General features: G+C 42.0%; 1 protein-coding gene and 1 pseudogene across 1 annotated transcript in view; both read right to left on the bottom strand.

Moving 5' to 3' along the window:
- Nucleotides 1–19,103, bottom strand: part of DGAT2 (diacylglycerol O-acyltransferase 2) — a 51,354-nt gene that overhangs the window by 8,224 nt on the left and 24,027 nt on the right. The window contains exons 2-5 of the mRNA XM_020989537.2: nt 15,137–15,265; nt 6,524–6,631; nt 5,860–5,930; nt 1,823–2,027 (exon numbers count right to left, since the gene is read on the bottom strand). Coding sequence (XP_020845196.1) covers nt 1,823–2,027; nt 5,860–5,930; nt 6,524–6,631; nt 15,137–15,265 — 513 coding nt within the window. The remainder of the gene's footprint in view (nt 1–1,822; nt 2,028–5,859; nt 5,931–6,523; nt 6,632–15,136; nt 15,266–19,103) is intronic.
- Nucleotides 2,036–3,121, bottom strand: LOC110210560 (small ribosomal subunit protein eS8 pseudogene; annotated as a pseudogene).

The following is a 19,103-nucleotide window of genomic DNA, read 5'->3' as shown; positions in this document are numbered from 1 at the left end:
AGAGGCCCCAAAGGCAAAACACAGACAAGCCAGTCCTTTGAGAAGCAGCTATGCCACTAAATTTTGGAGTTAGGAGACCTGAGGATAAGTTCCAGTTTTAACATATCCTATCCTAAGACACTGGACAAGTCACTTGACCTTTCAGCTTCAGTTTCCTTATCTGTAAAATGGAGATACTTATTACTGTTATTACCTTACTACCACCTCTAGATAAAATGCTATTTCCCACACAGAATTGTTGTCAGTTAAGTACTTTATAAAGCTTAATGCACTACTTAATGTGAGTCATTATTGTTCTTACAATAGGAAGTTAAGTCAATATTAACTAAATGCCAACTTAGTAAATTTTTACTAATTGCCTACTATGTGACAGGCACAATGCTAAGCCCTGATGATGCAAAGAAAGGTAAAAGACAGTCTTGGCTTTTAAGGAACTTCCTGCTTAAGGAGGAAGATAACATGCAAACAACTATGTACAAACAAGTTATATGGGATAAACTGGAAATAATTAACAGAGAAGGATTTTTGTTGGTCTGTGTTCTCCTTTGCAACAAGGCTAATATGGAATTATGTTTTGCATGACTGCACATGTATAATCTATATCAAAGTACTTGCCTTCTTCTCAAGGAGTGGGGAGGGAAGGGAAAGAATTTGGAACTCAAAAATTATAAAAAATGAATGTTAAAAATAGTTTCTAAATTGTGGAAAAAAATGAAAACATTCTTTAAAAATGTAATTAACAGAGAAGGCACTAGAATTAAGGGGGGATCAGGAAAGGCTTCCTATAAAAGGATGGGATTTTAGTTGGGACTTGAAGTCAGAGAAACCAGTAGGCATAGATGAGGAGGAAGATATCATCTATGATCTAGAATGGACCTTAGAGGTCAATGAGTTTAATTTTACAAAACTTTAATTTTACAAATAAAGAAACTGAGGCTTAGAGAGAGGACCTGACTTGTTTAAAGACACAAGTTAGTAAGTGGAAGAGCTGGGATTTGGACCTTGGTCCCTTGACTCCAAATCCCATCCCCTTTCATTGTACAATACTGTTCTTAGGACCCAGGCCCAAGATAAGAATAGCTTGGGACACGGAAAAATCCTAGAAAATGAATTCTTAAATAGAACTTTTAAGAGATGAAAGGATCTCAGAAATCCTCTAGTCCAATTACCTAATTTTATAGATAGGAAAGTGAAGGAACTTGGGCAGCTTAAGGCTTATTCTTGACCTGCAAAGATGGAATCAAGGAACACACTAAGAGTTCCCTGTTTCTAAATAGAACTTGGTGGGTTCCTGCCCAAGCACCAGTTAATGGTTATTTTGGGGGCCCTCCTGGCTCAGAGTGAATGTAAATAGTAACTGTTTCTCTTTCGGGCACCTACCCTGAGGGTCTTCCCCTCCCAACTTGATTTTTTTTTTTATTAAAGGGGCCATCCCTTGACTTACTTCTTAAAGAGATCTATTATTTACTGGATGGGAGTTGCTTCACTCAAACTGAGAACCTGAAAAGACGTTAGCTTAAAAGGGCCAAGGTCTCTCACTGTATCTTGGGCCATCTCCCATCACCTGATCGATATCTGGCCACTGGACCAAGATGGCTCTGGAGGAGAAAGTGAGGCTGGTGACTTGTACAGCCCTCCCTCACTCAAATCAGTCAACTGCAAGTCATGTCATCAACCCCCTGAGGTCACAGTCCTCTTCAAGAATGAGGGACAAACCACAACAGGACTTGCTAGGTATGTATAGAGTAAAAGCAAGGATGAAACTACTTGGGATTCTCTTGCAAGGATGTGGGAAGGATGCATTACCCTTTAATTTTCTTACCTCCAGACATTAAATATTCTCTTAATACAGGGACCCTGAAGTTCCCAGCTAAAGTTGCCAGATAAGGCCGGATCCCAGGAAATTTCTTTCCAACCTCTGTGGCCTCAGTGCTGAAGTTGCAGAAGGCCCCCAGGCCCATGATGCCATGGGGGTGATACCCAAAGATGTAATTCCGAGTTGTCAGCAAGTTGTGGGTCTTCACCAGCTGGAATAAAGAATGTGGGGGGGGGAGAGAAAGATATAATAGAATCTAAGTGCTGGAAAGGACATCTGGAAAGCATTTAGTTCAATCCCTCACACAGTACAGTAATCTCCTTAATAGTATGACACACAGTTGGGATCCATGCTTGAAGATCTCCAGTGATATTAAGCATTACTACGTTTCTAGGGAACCTGTTATGCTGTTTGGACAACTCTTTTTTTTTTTTAACAATCTGGGGATTTATTCCATTAGAGAATGTCCAAGTTACGGTTTATTTGCCCTTTCAGGCTTTGATCTTTCTTAGGTATTACTCAAGCTCTTTGCCTTCCAGCACATAGCCGTCTGCTCGGCCACCCTGGCCTAGCCTCGATGCGATGCAGGCAAGTAGCTTGCCCTGCTGGAACTGTTTCTCCAGAAGTGAGCTGATCTTGGCATTCTTCTTCCGTTCCTCATATTTCTTCTGGATCTTCTTTGACCGCTTTTTATTTAAAATTTCTTCCTCCTCAGGAGTCAGCTTGGCTCCCTTCTTCTGGGTCCAAGGGCAGGGCATAGTGGGACTCATACCACTGGTGGTATGGGGTGCTACCGATAAGCACGATGCAATTCTTCACCAGCGTCTTGGTCTGGACCAGCTCGCTGTTGGATGCATTATAGACCACATCAATAATTCCTGTTTTTAGGTTACAGCACTCGGAGCCCCAGGAGAAGTTGCCCACATCCAGCCTCAGCGCCTGGTACTTTTTGTTGCCACCTCGGACTCGCACAGTGTGGATGCGGCAGGGGCTGATCTTGGTGCTGGTCGGCGGGTGGCCCAGCTCATACTTGCACTTCTTGTGGTAGGGCTTACGCTCGCCCCTGTTCTTGCAGCGCCTATGCCAGTTGTCCTGGGAGATCCCCATGGTCAGTGTGAGCTGCAAAGAGCTGGACAGCTCTTCTGGATGCTAGAAAGCTCTGGCTCCTAATGACTTCAACCCACTCATTCTGATTCTGCCCACAGGGACCACACAGACCCACCACTTATCCTTATGTGGGTTTTATTTACCTTTGTTCTCTTTCTCAGTCGCAGGCTGAGTCTTTGAATATATCAACACCAATAATAACTATTATGAAACTAATAATTTAAAAATTAATAATTGGATAACACTTGTACTTCATTTCTACCCCTTCTCCTCCTCCTTTACCCAACAAAAGCTTAAAAAGCTTTCTTTACAATAACCTTCTAAGATAGGTAGCTGATAAATAGGTTCCCTATTTTACAGATGAAATAGAATCACAGTGACTAAGTGACTTGTTCATGGTCATGTAACTAGTAAGTGTGGAGGTGCGAATCCAAACTTCCCGGTATCCTGACTCCAAGTCACAGGACCATAGATTTTGAGCTGGAAAGGGCCTTAGAGACCTTCTACTTTACCATCCTTTCTATTTTGTGGCCTTTTAAATGAGATAATATATGAAAAGTACTTTTTAAATCTCAAAGTGCTAGATAAGAGATAATATTACTAGAGGCCACAACAAGCCTATAGGGGAGGGAGAAGCCAAGCCCAGCTTCTTGTGCCAGCCCAGACTAGGGAAAACAAAACAGCAGGACCTAGAGCACTCCAGCTGACCTCCCATCCCCCTGCTGTTGAGGACTAGAAACAAGGTTGACCAGGCTACGTCTGAGAACGCTCTGAAGGGAGACACCATCGTTGGCCATTCTGTCATTCCCCATTCCTCCACCCCCAGGATGAGACAGACACTTTGGGGAAAGCCTCATAGCACTGACTGCTTTGTATACCTCATGTGCCCCTTCCAGGACCCATCCCCCAAAGTATCCATTCCCACAGACTGACCTGGGCCCTGCCAGGGACAAAGGCCAGGTTAGTGTTTTATTTTTTAATCACACCAAGGGGTAGGGACAAAGAGTCCCAAAAGTGGACAATGACAACCAATATCAGCCTCTGCCCCTTAGAATCCCAAAGTCCTGTCACTTGCCTGGAGTACAAGGGTAAGGGGAGGGAGAAGTGATGTTTATTTTTAAATTAGTACTTGGCAAAAACAAGGCCCAGAGACTGGGATTTCCTGGATCTTGGCTTGATGTATCCAAGGCAAGGACCTTCTGCTGTTTGGGACGAGTTGAAAATGACAACAAAAAAAGTTTTCACTGAGCTCAGGCGTAAAGGTAGGTACTTAGGTTCTATTTTCTTCTGAAATGACTGAACTCTCAAGATATGCCACATACTGTATCTAGCACTTACAGCAACAAGTACTATACCTTGATACTTTCATCAGACAAAAATACCTCTTCTGAATTTAAAAAAAAAAGGCACGGGTGTGAAAAGTACTCTCCCCATTTGGAAGGAACAAAACATTTTAGAATGTTGGGTGAAATGACATTACTATTGATAGGAAGTCCATGAGGTTAGTGTCCTGTGGGGAGTGTATGAACAATAATAACAAGCTAATTCAGAATCAGTATTGTGGCAGGTGAGCCTAGAGGAGAGAGCAACTTCAGCCAAGCCCCCCAAACCTCAAAGGAAACTGCTTGGGGCGAAGGACAGAACCTCTGTCTCTTCCCTGCCCCAACCCTTCTGACCCGAGGATGAACCTTCTGAACTTCAAAAGGCTGGAAAACACTGGATTTCCTATGAATGTCCCAGTACCATCCCCAGAATATTAGATCATTTACATTGGAAACACTAGAGTACTCCTTGAGGGAGGGACCATTCTGCTTGTTGCATTTGTCTTCCTAACACTTAGCTAAGTGCCCTATATATCCAAGTGTCTGATGTGGGATTTGAACCCAGATCTTCCTAATTCTAGATCATTGCCCCCAATCCACTAGTCCTCTTCTATTCCTAGAGTTATCCATGGCACTGCAGGTAAGTGACTTATCCAAGGTCACACAGTCATGAGGCAGGACCTAAACCCAGGTCTTCTTGAATCTAAAACCAATTCTTCAACCGCCCCACTTCAGTTCTCTATCTAATATACTTCATGGCCTCTCATGGTTAACGTGGCTCTTTTTTTTCAAACTGGATCTGTGATTTCACTGGTATAAGGAACTCTCCCTTGAGTCACACTCTGTACCAAAGGCAAGTTAGCACCTGTTCTGTAACTTATTGTCTTAGAGAACTGCATCTGGGAATGTCAGAGTCAGGAAGTTCATTTGCCACTCCCCACAACCTCAATTCTGACACTTAACTGAATTTTTTTTGCCAACTATTCAGGGACAGACTGGGCTGTTCTCTTTCCTTAGTTTGGGCTTAGGATCATAAGGGACCTTAAATACTGCCTAACTCAATCTCTTCATTTTGTAGGGGAGAAAGAGGGAAAACTGAGGCCAAGGGAGGAGGAGTGTATTATGCAAAGTCACACATAGCAACTCCTGGATTTTGGACTCAAACTCCAAATTCAATGTTCCTTCCATTCCACACAATGCCTGAACTGTACTATCCTTACCAGGGTAGCAGGCCTTCCCTTACCAGCTTCCTGTCAGGCCTGGATGACCTCCCTCATTAATTCCATCTGAATTCTCTCCCACTCTTTACTGCCAAACTCACCCTGAACATTTCTTAGGAAGCTGTCTTTAATCCCCTCTATGGACATCTCAGAGCATCTTAGGCACTTGGTATATACGTTGCTATTAGGAGTATCCCCTACTAGACTGTGAACTCCATGAGAAAACGGATCATCTCTCCCTGGTACCTTGTAGATAAGAGACCTCAATGAACACTAAGGCCCCAAAGAGTCCTCCATTAGTGAAGGCCCTATTAACAGGATAGGATAACAGGGACAGGAAACAGGGATAACAGGATAGGAAAAGTAAATGTTTACTGGATTTAAAGGCACTCACCCGGATGGGAAAATAATCTCGGAAATACCGCCACACAGCCCAATTTCTCACCCACTTTGATCTCCTGCCACCTTCAGGAAGAAGAGGATAACCCATGTTATGAAGTTAAGTGGAGGCATAGAGGACAGATTATGGGACACAGGAGAGGTAGAAAAGGCCCTAGAGACCCTAGAGATATTTCACCTAGCAGTTTTAGGTTCTGACCTGGGCAACACATCTCAGGAAGGATAACAACAAACAGAAGGGTGAGAAGACTAGAGGCTGGGCAATAAGAGGACTGGCTGAACCACTGGGAATGTTTAGCCTTCTAAAGAGGAGAAGACTTGGGGACAGTTGGAACAATGGATGTTTTGAAGCACAACTGGAAATAGGGGAAGTTCTAGAAAGGTTTCAGCTTAAAATAAGGAAAAAGATTTCCTAATAATTTAAGCTGTCCAAAAGTGAAATGGGGTATCTTAAGAAGTAGTGGGCCACCCATCACTAGAAGTGTTCAGACACTAGTCAGGGATCTTTTGAGGGAACTCTTGATCAGGTATAGGCTGGACCAGACATTCTCTGAAGTCCATTCCAACTGTGATTCTATGGCAAATGATTTTCCCTGTATGTGAGGTTCAGTGGGGAAAGCCAGATCCTCAAGCAAACAGCAAGACTGGGGATTAAGTACCTTTCTTTGGGGTGTTCCAGTCAAAAACCAGCCATGTGAAATACAGTACTGAAATCAGCCAACAGTCTGTGCAGAATATGTACATGAAGATGAGGCTGCATGTAATTCCTATGGGAGGGGAAAGAACAAAGAATCAGTGTGACCTTAAAGACTGCAAAAATTCAACCCCTTCATTTACAAAAGGAAATCAAGACCCAGAGAAGGGGAAAAGACACACTAATTTCACAGAGATAGCAAAACCCACCCAGTCCTGCCCCTCCTGTGCATCTCTTGTCCATGTTCCCCCATGATTTTTCTACAATGGATCTTATTCAACATACTAGAAGCCTCTTAATTTCTCCTGATGCTGTGAGTACACCAGTGGGAGCATCCAAGCTATCTGTCACCTCTTCCCACATGGCCAGTCCATCTTGTATAATTTCCTGATGCCACCTTTTATTGCTGTAACTTTACAAAGTTCTTCATTGGCTCTATGTTGCAGCCTGCTCACGTGCACCATGTGCCTATCCATTGCCATCTGTGGGATATCCATTTTCAATTCTCCAAAGACTGCTGTGTTTCATGTCTCACAGCCAAGACCACACACAGACATCTGTTGGAGTGCGCTCTCTCTCTCTCTCTCTCTCTCTCTCTCTCGTTCGCTCTCTCTCGTTTGCTCTCTCTCTCGCTCTCTCTCTCGTTCGCTCTCTCTTTCTCGCTCTCTCTCTCTCTCGTTCTCTCTCTCTCGCTCTCTCTCTCTCTCGCTCTCTCTTGCTCTCTCTCTCGTTCGCTCTCTCTCTCGCTCTCTCGTTCTCTCTCATTCTCTCTCTCTTGCTCTCTCTCTCGCTCTCTCTCTCTCTCTCTCTTGCTCTCTCTCTCTCGTTCTCTCTCTCATTCTCTCGCTCTCGCGCTCTCTCTCTCTTGCTCTCTCTCGCTCTCTGCCAAAAGCAGAGCAGCAGCTTATATAACTTCTTGATTTGTCTTAGTGATAATTCAATCTTGCAAAAGGATGGAGGAACTAAACAAGAGGAAATTCTATTCAGGATCTGGTTTCACTAACAGGGAAGAAATAGTTGCTGGGGTACAAATGATGGGTACTTTTCAGGGAAAGTGACCATTTCCTCCTAAAGGTAAATATGACAAAGGACAAGAAGCTGGATATAGTTAGACAGACAAGCACCCCAGATTTGGAAAAGACGCATCTGAAAGAGTTCAGGAGAAAAAGAGGTGAGGTCTAATGGACTAAAGTTCTATAGGGAGAGACAGTGAGGATAAGACTCTCAACAATGTAACTCTGAAAACCCAAAGGAAGTGGGAATGAAGAGGAAAATGGGGAGTTGTCTTCAGAGACTGCTACAGAACTCACCAATTGAGATGTTTAAAAGCCATGTACAGAAGCTAGAGCAGTTTAATCAGAGTGAATATAAAAAAGCATGACAGTCTAGCATCAGCAGCGCTAAAGTTTAGAGTAAGCTGAGGCTAGTGAAGAAAACGAAGGTAAAAAAAAAGATTTTTAAAAATAAATTTTAAATATTGAGAGGAAAGTAGAGGATCACAAAAAGGATGAGACAACTACTTGAGGTAGACAGGGAGATAACCAGTAAATGACAGAAGGTAGAGCTATTATCTATTTTTTTTCTCTGTTCTCTACCAACAGTGACCTTGGCACTAGAAATGGTAGAAAAATAGCTAATAAGGACTTAATACCCAAGGTAAGGAAGAAGAGTCGTAATATCTAATTGCCCTTGTGAATTCAAGTCATCTGGCCAAGATGAATTACACCCTCTGGTAAGACAGAAGCAGCAGATGTGATTTTCTATATTTCTGACTAATATCAAGTCTTAGCTACAATCTTGTCCTGGAACCTCCCTCAATACTTAAGGCCTCCTCACCTTAGAACATCTAACTGCCATGCTAGCTAGCTTCCTCCTATTGGTAAGTTCCTCCCCATGGTTCCATTTTGGGGAGTGGCCTAGGCTGGGTCCCAGTTGGGCTTCTGACTTGCCAGACTTTAACATTATGCTTCCTTGGGGGTACCTTCTCCTAATCTTTTGTCAATTGTCAGTTTTTTAAAGTGTCGCCTTCCTCATAATTTCATTGAGGACAAAGACTATATTTCTTTTCGCTTATGTGTGTATAAAATCTTTACATACATATTTATAGGCATACATGTGTATGTATGTATCCTCAGTGTTTAGCAAAGTGCTCGGCACAAAGTAAGCACTTATCTTAATAAATATCAGTTGCCTTGCCTAAGCTACTGGAAGTAATATGCAAAAGACCACTGACAGTTACTTCATAACTGAAGAAAGACAAATATCCCACTTTTAAAATAGAGAGGGGGAAAAAGTCCATAAAATATACACTAGTGAACCTGACTCTGATTCTTGGAAAAATTAGATCAATGGATCATTAAAGAGATAGGTAATGATCATCTAGTAAAGGAAGCAACAATGACACATACCCAATATGGTTTAATTGGAGACTAGAGGGACTAAACTGGTAGAGAAAAGGAATATTGCCAATATAGTTTAAGTACATTTTAGCAAAGCATCTGATATAAAGCATCACATGCTATTCTTATGGAAAACATGACAGAATAACGATTAGTAGGTAATACAAAATTAGTGAGTTTTAGAACAGTTTGAACTGAAAGAATGGTTGCTAATGATTCAATGTCAGCTTTTAAGGAGGTCTCCAGGGGAAAAGCCCCTGAGATTTGTGCTTGGCCCCATACTGTTTAAAATTTTTTATCAGTGACATATAGTATATATATATATACATACATGCATACATACATACGTACATACATATATATGTGTGTGTATGTATGTATGTATGTATGTATGCATGTATGTATGTATGTATCTCCTGCCAGGCTAGAGCACTAGGCTGAATCTAGTAAGATGAAATTCAATAAGGACAAGTGTAACATCTTACACTTGAGTTCAGAAAAATCAACTTCACAAGTACAGAACAGGAGAAGAATGGTGATATATAGTAGTTTCTCTGAAAAAAAAACTGGGGTTTTTAGAGAATAGAAGGGAATAAGCAATTATTAAATGCCTACCATGTTCCAGGCACTGTGTCTTACAAATATTTATTTCATTTGATCCTCGCAACAACCCTATGAGGTAGGTGCTGTTGTTATCCCCATTTTACAGTTAAGGAAACCTAAGCAAACAGAAGTTAAATGACTTGCCCACAGTCATATAGCTAATGAGTATCTAAGGCTAGATTTTAATTCAGGTCTTCCTTGCTCCAGGCCCAGCATTCTATCCACTGTGCCATGTTTCAGTTAATTGCAAACTGAATTAGTCCGAAGTATGACTTGGAAGCAAACAAGCTAATGCAATCTTGAGCTACAATGAGAGAAGCACAGCTTCTAGGAAGAAGAAGGTGTGTCAAATTTATACGAATATGAGTCATTTCTCAATTGATAAATGGTCAAGGGATATGAGTTTTCCAATAAAGAAATCAAAACTATATATAATCATGTGAAAAAAATGCTCTAAATCATTATTGATTAGAGAAATTCAAATTAAAACAACTTAGAGATATCTTACTGTCAGACTAGGTATCAGACTGGCTAAAATGATAGATGCCCTTCAATTGGGGATTGACTAAACAAGCTGTGTATATATATACAACTGTGATAGAAGACTACTGTGATATAAGAAATGATGAGTTAGTTTATTTAGGAAAACATGGGAAGACTTGGACCTATGAAGGAAGACGCTACCCACACCTCAAGAGAAAGAACTTTTACAAACAAAAATATACATATATATATATATATATAATATATATATATATATACACATTTGTGTTTAATAATGTTTAATTCATGTTTACTTAATTAATCTCTGGGGTGGGAGGGGGATAAAATTAAAAGTACAGGGCTAAGAACAAAAGAAAACCTAGATGGAAGTACAGAAAAGCCCAGTATCTTTGAAAAAAATGTGTAGTACTTATTACATAGGCTTTCTTGAAATGGGAATTTGTTTTATATTGAATCCTCTCTTGTGTTCTGCTGTGTAAATGGGAAGTTTTTTTTTCTTTTCTCATTTTGTATTTAAGTTTAAAATGATTAATTTTTTAAAGGAGGAAGTGGTGATAACAGCTCCTCAATATTCTGCCCTGGTCAGACTTTATCTGGCCATTGTAGTCAGTTTAGGACATCAAAACTTAAGGACATTGCTAAGCTGGAGAGTGCACAGATGAAGGCAACCAGGACAGGGAAGGTTCTTGAGTTCGTGTCATATAGGGATCATCTGAAGGAAGTGTGGACAATTAGCCTGAAAAGAAAACTCAGGACACATGCTGGTGTGTATCTGAGGAGTGGAGAAGGGATTAGACTTGTGCTGTTGGGACCTAAGGAAACACAATGTGGAAGCTACTTAGGGGACAAAGTGAGGGAAGACAGCAGGGAAAAAACAAAACACCACCACTTCTTCACAGTCAGAGCAGTCCAGAAGTACAGTGGGCTGTCTTAGGAGGTACTGTCTCACAAGAAGATGGATACTCATCAGGTATGCTATCATAGGGATTCCTTGGGGACGGGCAATGATGACCAACTTTAAAAGGCTATAATTATGGGGCAGCTAGGCAGTGCAATGGATAGAGCACCGGCCCTGGAGTCAGGAGAACCTGAGTTCAAATCCAGCCTGAGACACATAACACTTAGTAGCTGTGTGACTCTGTGCAAGACACTTAACCCCAACTGCCAAAAAAAAAAAAGAAAAAAAAGCTATCATTCTGTGAGTCTGTCCTTGAAGACAGATTTAAACAGACAAATGGAGATACGGCGGGAATACATTCCAGGTGTGGGAGATGGCCTGTGCAAATGCACAGGGATAAAAGAGGACAAGTGGAAACTGGTAATAGGCAATAAGAGGCTGTCAAGACAAGGTGGTAAATCTGACCTCACAGGAATCACTGAAACTTGGTGGACTAAACATACGACTAGAGCATGGATTTAACAAACATTATTGAGCATTTATTACACGCACAGAATGGGTAGGCAGTGGGAGAGATGTAACATTTGGATAAGATAAAGTCCTTGTCTTCATGGGGTCTATAGACCAAGACTACGAAATACAAATTGTATGGTGAATGCTAGCAAAAACTGCCTCAGAAAGAAGACCAAAGAGTAATGGGAAAAAGACTGGGTGTGGAAACGGGAGTCCTGTGTTAGACTCTCAGCTAGGACAATTACTAGCTCTGTAGCCACAGCCTCCCATGTACAACTCGACTGTCGTACTTGGCACCATGCACGTCACAGCATTTTTACAGACCTGTTTTACAGAAATGTGACTATTAGGGACAGATAACAGGACTACCAGCTGCCATTTACATAGCCTTTGAAAGTGGCAAAGCACTTTTTTGTACATCTCCATACACATGGCATCCATACTCATTTGATTTCAGAACAGCTCTAAGAGGTGGTTAGTGAGTATTGGCCAAACACTTTACATTTCATTCTAGAAGAGACAGGAAGCTTTTGGAGGTTCTGGATCAAAGGAATGGCAAGATCAGAAGTGTATATTAAAAACAACTGATAGGGGCAGCTAGGTGGTACAGTGGATAGAGTACCAGCCCTGGAGGACCTGAGTTCAAATCTGGCCTCAAACACATGACACTAGCTGTATGACCCAATTGCCTCACCAAAAAACAAAACAAAACAAAACAAAAAACCCAAACCAAAACAACTGACATGAAGATGGGGCTTTATGGCTTGTAAAACACTTTGTACACATTTTCTCATAACTGTCCTATGAGGTACTATTAACCCTATTTTACAGATAAAAAAAATTGAAACTCAGAAAGGTTAATTGATTTGTTAGTAAGTTTCAGAGTTAGGAACTGAACTCAGGTCTTTCCTAATTCCAAGTCTAGCACTCCATTTACTAGACCATATTGTCTCAAAGAAGATTATTCTGATAGCTGCATGAACCAGAATGGTGTTGATGAAAGTATCTGGAGTAAGTACTTATTAAATTGTATGACTAGGGACAAATCCCTTCCCTACTCTGGGCCTCAGTTTCCTCATCTATAAAATGAAAGGACCAGACTAGATACTCTATGATTCCAGTTTAGTTCTGAATCCTATCATCTTATAGAACTCAATATTATTTTACAGATGAGGCATGTTCAACATAAAGACAAACAGAGCTATCACAGAATGGAATGGCTTGATTTAGAAAATGGTGTTTCTTATCACTGATGGTCCTGAAGTAGACATTTTAAGGACCAGTTCTAGGGGATGTCTTAAGAGAGGAGATTTATGCTTCAGGTCTCTAAGGTGTTCTGAGGTCCTTTTCATTCAGTTCTGAGTTTAACAGTTTACAATTCTATGCATTAAGGCTATTTCTTCAGAAAAGGTCTAAGAGGTATGCAGGGCAAGGATTATTATCCTTACCTTGAGAATGAGGAAACAGACTTACAAAAGTGAAATGATTTATATTGAGGGTCACATGTCAAAGCTAAGGTCTGAACCTAGATTCTACTGACTCCATGTCTTTGACCCTTTCAATTAAACAAACACTGATTAAACATCTACAGTGTGTTAGGCACTGGGGACACAATGCCAAACATGGAAAACAGCTCCTTCCTTCAAGCAGTCTACATCTGGGGGTCTGGGGAAGACAGACATAAACACACAGTTAGTCAGAAAGGGTTTCATACAATTCCATCTCCTGGGCCTTACACTGGTCATTCCCTACTCCTGGATCACTCTCCCTCTTCACTTGAGCCTCTTCAGTTTCCCTGACTTGCTTAAGACTCTGTCCAAATTCTACCTTCTGTAGGGGCCTGTTCTGGTCCCCTCAGCAACCAGTTTCTGCCCCTCTGAGACCAAATTCCATTTGCCTTGTATGTATCTTGCACATTCCTAGTGATTTACATGTTGTCTCCTGAATTAGAATGTGAGCTCCTTGAGGACAGGACTGTTTTTGCTTCTCTTTGTATCTGCAGTCGTTAGCACAGTTCCTGGCACACAGTAAGGACCTAAAATAAATGCTTATTGACTGACTGGCTAAGATTGCATAAAATTGAAGACTGAAAAGTGATTTTTGCCCAGGGATCATACAATGAGCAAATAGCAGAACTAGAACCCTGGCCTTTTGATGCCAACTCCAGCAACCTTCCTACTACACTCTACTGTCATTCATGATTCAATCCCTTAGCAATTAGTTGAGTAGAGGTACAGTTGAAGCAGGGCCCTGAGAAACAAATTCAGAGTTAAACCTGAAAGTAGTTTCAACACAAGCCCCTGGTTACAAAACGAGGCACTGCCCCTCTGGGCCAGCTGGTTTGGTTAGAGGGCCAACAGGGGGAGTGATGATGGGCAAGAGGGTTAATTATCATTGGTGTATGGGGCCTCCAGCTTAATGATGAGGTCCTCCTCCCGCCAAGCTTCCCAAACATGCTCATCTTCCCACCCCCTCAGTGTGCTGCAACCACCAAGCCTTTGGCCTGGAGCAGATTTGCCAGCTCTGGGTTTGGTCAGGATCAATCATTAACTTGCAAACTATGAATCCAGCCAAGCAGGAAGGCTCTGATAATCTGAGGCTATACTCAGCCTACTAAAGTCTCCAACCTGATTCCAGGCTTCTGAAAAGAGAGCTTGGAAACAGGGTCACAGAAAGAGAAGAGGAGACCATCTTGGCATATTTTAGGTTCTAGAACAGGACTATTATGGTCTGGCCTAACTAGTTTAGTAGTTAGTAAATAAAGTTAAAGATGAAAGGCTTATTCGCCCTGCCCTGAGACCCAGCCCCAGTCTCAGACTAAGCCCTAATCTTTCTGGGTCCTGGCCAAATTACTCTCCTTCTCTAGATGTAAAAAATGGATATACTACCTCCTACAGTAAGCTTCTCTCCTAGGACTGTTAACAGTAAGGCTTAACTGAGGCAATGGATGATAAAGTGCTAGTATACTAGAGGGATTATTATTGCCAATATAATCACCCTCGCTCAAATTCTCCTCGGATGACTTGGTGTCCCAAGGTTCTATCCTAAATGAGTGTGAACTCTGGCAGGTCTTATGAGCCAGGGAATCCTTAAACACAATTCCAAAAGAGGCCTGCATGTTTATTACTTTAGGATCAACCTAGGAAACAGGTTGGCTAAATATGAATGATGATGAAGTTTTTGCCCATGGCAACTCACTAAGATGGCCTCTGAAGGCATGGAAGTATTGGCTCTGAATCAGAGGAGGGAGTACCCACTCAAATGAAATAACAGATTCTTGAGTACTGAAATAACTACATTATCAAGGCTGTTTTCTCCAAGTCCATGTTTCCCATTGTTCCCTGGCCTCCCAGCTGTCACTTCAATTATTCCAATATTTGCTAGCTATGTGACCTTGAGCAAGTGACTTCCCTCCTCCAAAACTCAGTTTTTCTCATTTGTACAATGAGGAGAATGCTAATTACTTCATCTCCCTACCTCACAGGGTTATTTTGAGGAAATCATTTTATCTACTTTTAAGGCTATAGAAATGGGAGTGTTCAATATTATTTTTTCACTTACCTTTTTTGTTTTTATTTGTCAGGGCACATCTCTAATCATTTTTTCCATTCCAAGCCTAGGTTTTATACCCTGCCCCCAACAGCAACAATAACCATCTTACCCAAGACAAGGAAGGAAAGTACCCATTGTAGCACAGAGATGACCTGAAGCTGTTTCTCAACCTTAGATTTATTTAGCCAGGGGATGGAGAACAGGTCCTGGAGTGCAGAGAGGATGCTAGAGCCAGTGCCTAGATCAGAAAGAAAAAAGAGAGTCAGACTCCAAAATCCTCAGAATCACAGAAACTCAGAGCTAGACGGGACCGCAGAGGGCACTTAGTCCAATCTAGGCCTGAATAAGAATCTCCTGATAAACGATCATTCAGCCTCTGAAAATTTCCACTGATGGGGAACTCACTTTCTCCTGAGGAAGCCCATTCCATACCTGGATAGCATTACAGGATTTTATTTACATTGGACCCAAATCTGCCTCTCTGCAGCTTCTACTCATCGCTCTAAGCTCAACGGTCATGCATAACAAATCTAATCCCTCTTCCCCATGACAGATATCAAGCACTGAAGCCAGCTATCGTGCCCCACCCCTCCCCTTTGGGTTAAATGTCCCCAGCCTCCTTCCACTGACTCTTGTATAGCAAGGCCTACTCCTCTCACCATCTTGCTCACTATCCAGTTTGCCAATGTCGCATATAAAATATCTTTCCAGAACTGAATAGAATATTCTAGATGTGGTTGGGCCAATGTAAAGAACAACAGGATTTTCTGACATTACAGATGACTCATTTACACATTGAAGGCATACAGCCCTATACTCAGTACTGGGGTGGGAGAGGGAAAAGAGGAGGGACAAAGATGAACAAAACTTAGTCCTTGACCTCATAAAGGTCACCTGGCAGGAGTGACATAATGAGCAAAGTGCAGGACTCAGAATCAGAAAGACCTGAACCCAAACACTACCTAAGGGTAGAGTTTAGGGAACACAGATCAAGAGTCTAAGAGGACTCAGAGGCCATAGAGTCCAACCCTCTCATTTTACAGATGGGGAAACTGAGGCCCTGGAGAGGTGCCTTGCCAAAGTCATTCAGAAAGTAAAACTGCACGAGTAGCATTCGAACTTGCCTTCCCACTCCAGAGCCAGTGCTTCTTTTTTGGTTCCCCTCTGGAAAAGGGAGAAGGTTTCAGCTGGCAGGGAGGGTGTGGTGGCATCTAGGGTTTCATATAAGTGGATGGGTGCTTTACAATCACTGTGTGAAATGAACAGCACAAGTACTATTCACCTCCATTTTAGACATAAGGAAATGGAGGTTCAGAGAGGGAATGAGATTCATGCAAAGTCACACAGCCAGTAGTAAAGTGCAGGGCAGGGACTGGAACCCAGTTTTCTGCCTTCAGTCCACTGTGCTGTCTTTACTATATCATACAGCACAGATTAGGCTGAACAAAAAAGTACTGGGAGAGGGAATATGAGCTGTGTTAAAGGGACAAGTTTAGCTGAAGCAAAGAGTACATGAGGAGGAGCAGTGAGACCTAAGACTGGAAAGGCATGCTGGGATTTATTCTGTTCACAATCGTGGCACCAAGGAACATCTGAAGGTTTTTGAGCGGGGAATTGACATGGTTAGAATTGTGCACACCTAGGATAAGACCGGTATCTGTCTACAATATATTGGAGAGGGAAAGACCGCATGTGTGAACACTAGTTTGAAGGTTGTTGCCGAAGTCCACGCACAAAATGATGACTTGAACTAGGGCGTGTGCCATGGGAGTGGAGAGAGGATAGATGCAAGAGAGATTGTGGAGAGAGAACCGAAAAAACTGAATGATTTAACTATATGGAGGATCTCTTTGTAGATTTTCTATTTAAAAATACTTGTATTTATCTTGTTAACAGTAACAATCGCTTCTACCTTATACTTTTAAAGTGCTTTCTAATCTACTATTAGTTCAACATTGTGGTTCAGCTACCAATATGCATTGTATAAGGTAAGAGGATTCAGGGGCTATAAGGGACCTGACAATTTACAATGTTAAAAGTTGGAAGGGAATTTAGATGATCTGGTTCAGCCCCTTCATTTCACAGAGAAGAAAAACTGAGGTTCAGGTCACACAGATAGTCAGCGACAATACTGAGATTTGAACATAGATCCTCTCATCACAAATTCAATGCTCTTTTCTTTATACCACAATGCCTTTCTTCTGCTCCCATGTCAAAGTGTATCTTAGACCTGCACAGCTTTCTGGAAGATTCTTTGCCCAGACACGTAGGCAGAGAGGTACAAATTATTTGGAGAGAGCCAAGGCCAGGAGAAGAGTTCTTAAAGGCTATCCTAGCCTCAAGAGTTACTCCGTTCCTACATTCTTCAGAATCACAGAACTTCAGGAGCTAGAAGGGAACTCAAAAGCAATCTGATCCAATACTTACCTGAAGTAATATCTCTGACAATGGTCACCCTGCTTCTTCCTGGAGGTCATCTCCTCACTACCTCCTAAGGCCGCTCCTTCTACTTTGGAGCGTCTTTAATTATGAGGCAGATCTCTTAGGCATAAAGCCTCAGTCTACCTTTATGCACACCAATCCACTGCTCTAGCTTCTGCACTCTAGTTCCAGGTGCAGTACTGCTCTTCCACAACAGGCTGTCAAGCTCTTGAATACTGATGTTCCGTCTTTACTTCCCACTCCTACAGAAATCTTTAACATCACCCAAGCAATTCCTTGAGCAGATCCTCAAAGGATGCAGACTCTTTTCTTCACAACATTCTAGATATCCTCCTCTGGAAGGACTCAAAATTGTCAAATTTCTCCCTAAAATGTGTTTCCTAGAACTGGACATAGCATTATAGACATGGTTTGACCAGGATGAAAGACCCCCCCCCCCAACTTATTTTAGACAGTAGGAAGAGAAGGAGGAGCTGGGCTTAAGCCTAAGGAGTTATAAGATATGTTTCTAAGACCCCTACTCTAGTTTAGGTCCTCCCCCGAAAGATACTATGTGGCTTCTCCATTGAATTAATCAAACCCAGGCCCAGTGAGATTATTAGGTTTGGTTCTACTATGACTTACTCCCCACCCCTCTCACTTATTCTGGACAGTAGGACAGAGGAGGAGGAACTGCGCTTAAGCCTATTCTCTCATTGGGAAATGAATGGCCTTTAGCCCACAGCTACAGGGTTTTAAGGCTTCAGGGGAAGCTTCAGGACTGGGTTTCTTTAGGTAGTGGGGGAAGGGGGGAGGTCCTTTCAGGCACTCCTGACATCACACCAATCCAGGCCCAAGTAGAAGGCCAGTCTTACCTAAACGTCTTGGTTGGGGGGGGGGGGTACTAGGATCCTATACTTGCGGGGTAGATGAAAAGGAAGGAAAACAACAGAGTAATATTTATGTTTTGGCCAAAGATGAGATCTTTACTAATACTAATTAGTACCTCTGTATAATTAAATTTACAAGGTCTGAAACTGTTATTAGGCTCCTGGGAAGGCAATCTAACTATGTAAAGCAGCATCAAAACAGCTTAACAAGCCAGGATAGGCAAGTGTATTATACGTGACCCAAAATTCAAGCCTGAAACTCTAAACTGATTCGAGGGTAATCTTATCTATCATCCTTCACATACTTAGCCATGAAAAGAAAGTTCAACTATTTTTAAAAACCTGCACAAGAGTTCACATACATTCTTGGTAATGTGTAGTACAGGAGGACTTTAGAATACAAAAGTTCTTACTAATACTAAAGCTAAGTTTCTCCTACTATTGCTTTTTCCCTTGGCAGAAGAGCCTGAGACTTCTCAGACAAACATGAAAGACATGGATTCCTCATGGAATCCTCAAATCTTTGGGGTGGGGAGGGAGACAACATGGCTCTTAACACAGGAAAACCTTAATCTGAGGAAGACAAAAGCCCCATATCTTCAAGGAGCCCCAAATGTGTGCTCTTTCTGGGAGCTCCTAATCTAATGGGATAGGCAAAATGTAGATCCACAGTAGGAGGAAAACGGAAGGCATGAGGAGAACTTGCATGCTCACAAAAACCCCAAAGCAGGGTTTGCCACAGGTCATACAAGTAATAAGTGGCAA

The sequence above is a fragment of the Phascolarctos cinereus genome, unplaced genomic scaffold, assembly GCF_003287225.1.
Source record: "Phascolarctos cinereus isolate Bilbo 61053 unplaced genomic scaffold, phaCin_HiC Scaffold_726;HRSCAF=1367, whole genome shotgun sequence".
Classification (NCBI taxonomy): domain Eukaryota; kingdom Metazoa; phylum Chordata; class Mammalia; order Diprotodontia; family Phascolarctidae; genus Phascolarctos; species Phascolarctos cinereus.
The sequence above is the reverse complement of the archived record's forward strand: the minus strand, read 5'-3'. Positions and strand labels throughout refer to the sequence as shown.